We start from the raw sequence: 7065 nt of genomic DNA on the forward strand, positions 1-7065 counted from the left end.
CCGAACCGTACCGAAAAAATAATTTTTCCCAATTTGGTATTTTTGTATTGGTATGTTTGCCTAGTTTTCTTATATTCGGCTTATTTCGGTTATATTATGCTAATCTACCTAATTACAATATATTTTGAGTTATTTTTTGTTAGATATTCATCTAACCGACCAATAACCGGAAATAACCAAAAATTCATTTCAAAATTTTAAAATTTTTTAAAAAAAATTATTTTCAAAATGGTTCAACCATAAGTATATCCATATTACCACCTTAATCCAAACACATTATATCCAAAACCAAACTGTTATATTAAAAACAAATAATGTTACCTCATCTAACTCTAAACCCTAAACCCTATCTCTAACCCTAACCCCTAAACAACATGTTTTGGTATGTTTGACACATTTTGATCAGAATGTGTAAAAATCACTCTTTTTGTCTATAATTATTATTTTTATTGGTTATAATAATAGTAATATTCATTTTGCCATTCTAAATTTTAATTTTGAGTTATAATAACCTTATTTTACAAATATTTCATAACTCAGCCGTTTAAGTCAATAACCCAGCCACTACTTAGTCAAATTACTGGCCCCTTCTTTAATAATAAATAAAAATACATGACAAATTTGAATTCAAATTTTTGAATTTATTTTTAATAATAAATCGTTTAAAATATTTTTATTAAGCGTATGGATGATAACAAGAAACATAATTATTGTTTGCGTCTCCCCAACAACCCTTTTTGCATTCCCGAGCGGGTATATAATAAATTAATAGGGTGGCCGTCGGATAACTCAGCCGTAAAACCATTATTATGGCTGTTGCATAAGTCAGCCATAACAAAGTTGTTAATTTAACTGACTATCCTAAGTCAGTCGTGTAAAGAACACAACTCAGCCTTCAAGTATATTACTGTCAAACGACGTCGTTCGATATATTGTTTTAGTATAAATTAAGGGATTTGGTGTGATTTATTGCTTCAGTAATCGAGATCGAGTCAAGATGATGGCAAATAGAGATATATACGGCGGCAACTCCAGGGCTGATGAGAAAACTGCTTCTGAAGCACTAGCTGAGGTAGATCTCTAGACTATCTGAAATCTCAAAGCATTATCTTAATATTGTGTTTGTGGAACTGTAGGAACTGAATCGTAATGAAATAAATATGAAAATGAGGTACGGCGAAATCCGGAGGCGAGACAAGGGCGTTCCAATCGGGTGTAATTGCGGTGCGGTGCTTCTCGTTGCCACTTCTAATGATCCTACCACCAGAGGAGAACGTTATTTTAGTTGTCCGTATGACATCACAGATGTAAAGATTTTTGTACTCTTATTGTTGAGTTTTATGTTCTGTTTCTGACTTTTTTTTAGTCTAATATGAATTATGTACTATTTGTAAGGGTCCCGGTCAAGGCTGCGGTTTCAGAAAGTGGTGGACTGATGCAGTGCGCGAAGAGTTTAGGGTTACTCAGGAGGAGAAGAATGAGATGAAGCAGGACTTGGATGCAACCAAGAAGCGCATCGAGATTCAAGAAGAAATGATCTTGTATTTGGAAAAGAAATATGACGCGCTGGAGAAGAAGTTTGAGAGCTTGAACAAGTATCTGTGAGATTAGTCAAGCTCCGTTGTTTTTTTTTTTTTTTTTTTTTTGGAATTGATATGAACTTTCTATGTTGTGGTGTTTTATCAATCTATTTTAATAACTCAGTCATGATTAATTATAACTCAGTCATCATTAATTATAACTCAGCCGTCATAGACGATATCTCAGCCAACCCTCAAACTAAATACAAGATCACCGTCTGGGTCGGGGTTTCACCATCACCGTCTGGGTTGATCCTGCAGACGAAGTGGAGGCCGTGGACCTGATAGATCGTCTGCCAGCGGTTCCTCCACCGTTACCTTGTCCAGTTCGGTTCGCCAGAACTGACGAGCTTGCCTTAGGGTCTCCAGTCTCTCCCTCGGAACTTCGACGCCTCTTGACGCCAAGTCTTCCAAAAAGGAACACGGGCCCTCGACCAAGTGCCTCTCACGGAAAATTGGGCCGGCCGACTCCAGGAAATTGGCGTACCGCCTTAATCTCTCTATGGAAGCCCGGTAGGCCCAGATATCCACAGTAAACGGGTGCGCGGTATCTTCGAGAGGTTGACAGTCAGCCTCAAAAAGGACAGGCACCTCCATACTCGCCACCAGCTCTTGGCACGCCGCATGCGCGGCGAGCAGCCCGGTCATACGCCACTTCTCCAAGAAGAAACCTTCGGCGATTATTTCGTTCAGGACCCGAATAGTCCCGTCCAAACGATAAAGCCAACAGACTTCGGCCAATCTACGGCGTCTCGCCATAAGGTGAGCCCCCAGCCTATAGCGGCGAGCTCGGTACCTTCGGAGTTCCTGACATACGAGGCTCCCTTCTGCACCCGTCATATCGACATGCGGAACAGGTGCGCGAAAGCGGAACTTTTCCACGCCCTCTTGGGCGGAGGGATTATTCGACGTTTCAGTTCGGCTGGAACCGCTCGCCGAAGCGGCTATCCTTTCCCGAGCCCGTCTCAGCCTCGCAGATCGAGTAGTCACCATCTCTTTCTCTCTATATCTTGGAAAGTTGTGGAGGTTGGAATATTTCAATCTCTCAGGCTCTCAAACCTATTTGTACGGGATTATGGGAAGTAACCGCCGCTGAATCCACCAACCAGAGTGCAGCGAGATTTTCGCTGCGTCCCGAGAATCTCGCTGATTAATTATAACTCAGCCGTCAATAGACGATATCTCAGCCAACCCTCAAATTAGAATGACTAAATAACCGACTTAACCGAACCGACCGATAAAATAAATTTTCCAATTTGATATTTTTGAATTGGTATGTTTGGTTTATTTCGGATATATTCGGCTTAATTTCGGTTATATTAGGCTAATCTACTTTATTGCAATATATTTTGGGTTATTTATTAGAATGACTAAATAACCGACTAAACCGAACCGACCGATAAAATAAATTTTCCAATTTGATATTTTTGAATTGGTATGTTTAATTAATTTCAGATATATTCGGCTTAATTTCTGTTATATTAGGCTAATCTACTTAATTACAATATAATTTGGGTTATTTATTGTTAGATATTAATATAACCGACCCATAACCGGAAATAACCAAATATTTTTTTGATTTTTTTATTTTTAAAAAAATATTCAAATGGTAATAATATTATTATATCCATATTACCACCTTAAACCATACACATTAGAACCAAATCCAAAAATCAAATAATCTGAACCCTACATCTCAAACCCTAAACCCCAACCCTAACCCTAACCCTAACCCCTAAACTTCATGTGTTGTATGTTTTACACATCCTTGGTGAGAATGTGTAAAAATCAATGTTTCTCTATAATTATTACTTTTTATTGGTTATAATAATTGTAATATTCATAATTCAATTTTACATTTAAATGTTGAGTTATAATAATGTAAATTTACAAATATTTTATAAGTCAGCCGTGTAAGTCAATAACTCAGCCATCACTTAGTCACTTTGTCGGAATTTTAAGATTTTTTATTCAAATTTTGAGTTCAATTTTTTAATTATTTTGTATAATATATTGTGAAAAAACTAACTTTATAAATTGATTACGCGTGTGGATCTGAGCAGGCACAGAATTATTGTTTGGGCTTCCCCAACAACACTTTTAGTAATAACGAGGCACGGCACGAAAGACTAAACGAAGCCGTCCCAAGTACATAACTCAGCCATAACTCACTCATCCGTACGAAGTAGATAACTCAGCCGTTCGAAATATCTAACTCAGCCATAACATATATGTTTATTCAATATTTAATTATAACTCAGCCGTGTGAAGTACATAACTCAGCCGTAACATTGAAAAGATACTAAACAAAGAACTTTCTTATCCAAGTACAATTCCTACCAAAAGAAATCCAGATGTTTTTTTACATATCCAAGTACAATTCCTACCAAAAGAAATCCAAAGGTTTTTTTACATATCCAAAGTGCAATTCCTACCTACCAAAAGAAATACAAATGTTTTTTACGTGAACTGATTTATAAAATCAGGTGACTCATCGAAGATTTCTGCTGCCATTTTAACACGTATACCTTGGATGTTTTGATCACAGATTCCATCGAAAGACACACCAAGCGCTAGACATTCTATAAACTTTAAAGCGTACACGCCACAGTCACCAACCTGTACGTTTTGAGGGACCTTGGAGACTGTCCTCCTCCTGAAGGTAAACTGTTTGTAAGTAGGTGTACGAATTTCGTGAGGAACGTTCGCGTTCATCATTGCTGGAATCATCCACGTAAACGCCCTACAAGCATTCAGCATTCTAAGCTCACTCTCTCCGGTTACTTGTCCCACGATGCTATCATAGCAATCAATATGCCTTCTGTTGAGATCCACGTGCAGCGCCACCCAGTGATCGCTTCCAATTTGTGGAGCAATATACAGGTGATCCACATCTTCTATCCACTTCAAATTAGTTTGTCCATCTGATGGAATCAAACCTTTAACTAATTCTTCATAACAATTGCCAGTCATTGTAAAAAACTTGGGTTCGGACTTGAACAACGGATAATGACGGTGAACCATTTCACTGGTGAACCACGGGTCTATAAACGCAATGCGTTTGTTGTGGAATGGGAAGGGATCTCGTTTGTACCTACACCTAAGGACTCTCATAAACGCGCCCAAGTGCTGTACAACAGAAAACTGAGTAGTAAACAACAACGCAGCCATAATGTAATATAAGTCAGACAACGACAACAATAACTAAGACATTAAGATAAACTTACTTCATCAGTAACCCACCCATATTTACCATATTCTTCTGGCTTCACTGGCCATTCCTTTCGTTCGGTCATTAGCACCCTATAGAATTCAATTTCCATTCCGCCTTTGCCTAACGGGATATTCCTAACAAACAAATAAACACAAGTTAATATAATGTTAACAAGCTGTTATTAACTTGTTAAGCAAAAGGGTCTAAAGGGTCATACTCGGCTTTCTTTAGGTACTCCAAAAGTTTCTGCAACTTCACCGGATCAACAGGTGCCAGAGGATCATATATTCCAGGTCCAGGTGAACAGTTCTTCCTCATGCACGTCAGTCCGTTGTCTCCAATATTAGGGAAAATCCAGCTTGGATGATCTTGTTGTGTATTCAATGCACTCCCATCCGCTGACAGCTTAACACTCTCCAGCCTTAAAGCTTTAATTCTATCAAGCCTAATCTTTTCCTCCTCATCATCCTCAGATTCAGGTTCAAGTGAGTCGGCTTCAGCAAAATACTCGTCTGTAATATCTTCTGCACCAGCTTCTGCACCAGCTTCTGAACCTCCAGGTAGTACAAATTTCAACGGCTTAACACCAGCAGCCACAACAGCAGCAGTAGGATTTGTAGGCGCCCTACCTCTACCTCTACCTCTACCTGTACCTCTACCTGTACCTGTACCTCTACCTCTACCTCTACCTCCACCTCTACCTCCAGCCGCAGCTACTTCTTTAGCCTGCTTTGCCGCAGCTACTTCTTTGGGCTTCTTTAACGCAGCTACTTCTTTGGCCTTCTCTGCCGCCTCTAACTCTTTGGCCTCCTCTGCCGCCTCTAACTCTTTAACATTTCTCCTCGTGGAAGGCCGTCTTTTCGTATCAGCTGGTCTCTTAGTAGCTGGAGACTTCTTAGCATCTGGAGAAGTCAAATAGTTCTTTTCCTGTATATTAAAATTACAATAACTCAGCCTAAATATTCTGAAAAATCAGCCATAAAACAAAGATGAATCAGACATTACCTTCTCTCCCGCCTCTAACTCTTTGGCCTTCTCTGACGCCTCTAACTCTTTGGCATTTCTCCTCGTGGAAGGCCCTGTTTTCGTATCAGCTGGTTTCTTAGCAGCTGGAGACTTCTTAGGAGAAGTCAAAGAGTTCTTTTCCTGTATATCATAGCGAAGACAATTAAAATTATAATAACTCAGCCTAAACATTCTGAAACATCAGCCATAAAACAAAGATAAACCAGACATTACCGGCTCTCCCGCCTCTAACTCTTTGGCCTTCTCTGACGCCTCTAACTCTTTGGCATTTCTCCTCGTGGAAGGCCCTGTTTTCGTATCAGCTGGTTTCTTAGCATCTGGAGACTTCTTAGGAGAAGTCAAAGAGTTCTTTTCCTGTATATCATAGCGAAGACAATTGAAATTATAATAACTCAGCCTAAACATTCTGAAAAATCAGCCATAAAACAAAGATAAACCAGACATTACCGGAACTTTTGGTGGACCTTTTGATGTCTGAAGTTCCTGTCCATGTCCCAGGTTATTTAGTTCCTGTCCCATTTTTAAAGTCTGGTCAGTCGTGCTCTTTGAAAGCACGAGCTCTTTCATCTGTTTGAGGTCCGTCTCAAAAGATCCAAGCCTGGTTTCAATCCTTTCATCCATCTTCTTCTCCAGATTCGCCGATACATTTTCAATGTTCCTATCAACGGTGTCAAACCTTGTGTATAACTTAGAGATCAATTCGTAGAGATCATCTTCCCCAGCATCTTCCTCCTCACTTACCTTTTTTCCTTTCTTCTTCCTTTCCTGTGCAACTCCTTCACTAGTTTCCTGACTGTTGGAAACTTTCATCTTCTGAACTTTCCGCTTCTTTGCGGGAGGAGATTCAGACTCAATAACTGCTTCAGCTTTCTTTTTCTTTTTCTTCTTATCACTCCCCTTAACATCCCAAAAACCTTTAACAAACGTATTCAGATGTATGTCTTCGATCAGGCGATCGATTGCTGGGTCGTCTTCTTCTTCTGGCCACGAATGAAATAGCTCGCAGCCATTTTCCTTCATAACCATATTAATCACACGCAGCTGTAACATAAGAGATTATGAAACCCATCAGTAAGTTTTAACTCAGTCATTACTAATGAAAGCATAAATCAGTCATTACTAAAACATAACTCAGCCAACACTAAAGCATAAATCATCCATTACTAAAACATAACTCAGCCGTTACTAAACAATAACTCAGCCATAACTACATCATAACTCATCCATTACTAAACAATCACTCAA

The 7065-nt window shown here is 39.2% G+C and overlaps 1 protein-coding gene across 1 annotated transcript; it reads right to left on the reverse strand.

The window, feature by feature from the left end:
* Positions 1–4792: 4792 nt before the first annotated feature.
* Positions 4793–6630, reverse strand: LOC147919263 (uncharacterized). Its single transcript, XM_087503912.1, has 4 exons — positions 6268–6630; positions 6034–6174; positions 5303–5373; positions 4793–4928 (listed from the first exon to the last, which is right to left on the reverse strand). Exons 1-4 carry the CDS (start codon positions 6628–6630, stop codon positions 4793–4795), a joined length of 711 nt encoding a protein of 236 aa, XP_087360038.1.
* Between the last annotated feature and the right edge of the window lie 435 nt (positions 6631–7065).

Source organism: Camelina sativa, chromosome 20, assembly GCF_030686135.1.
Source record: "Camelina sativa cultivar CO46 ecotype springtype chromosome 20, ASM3068613v1".
Lineage (NCBI taxonomy): Eukaryota > Viridiplantae > Streptophyta > Magnoliopsida > Brassicales > Brassicaceae > Camelina > Camelina sativa.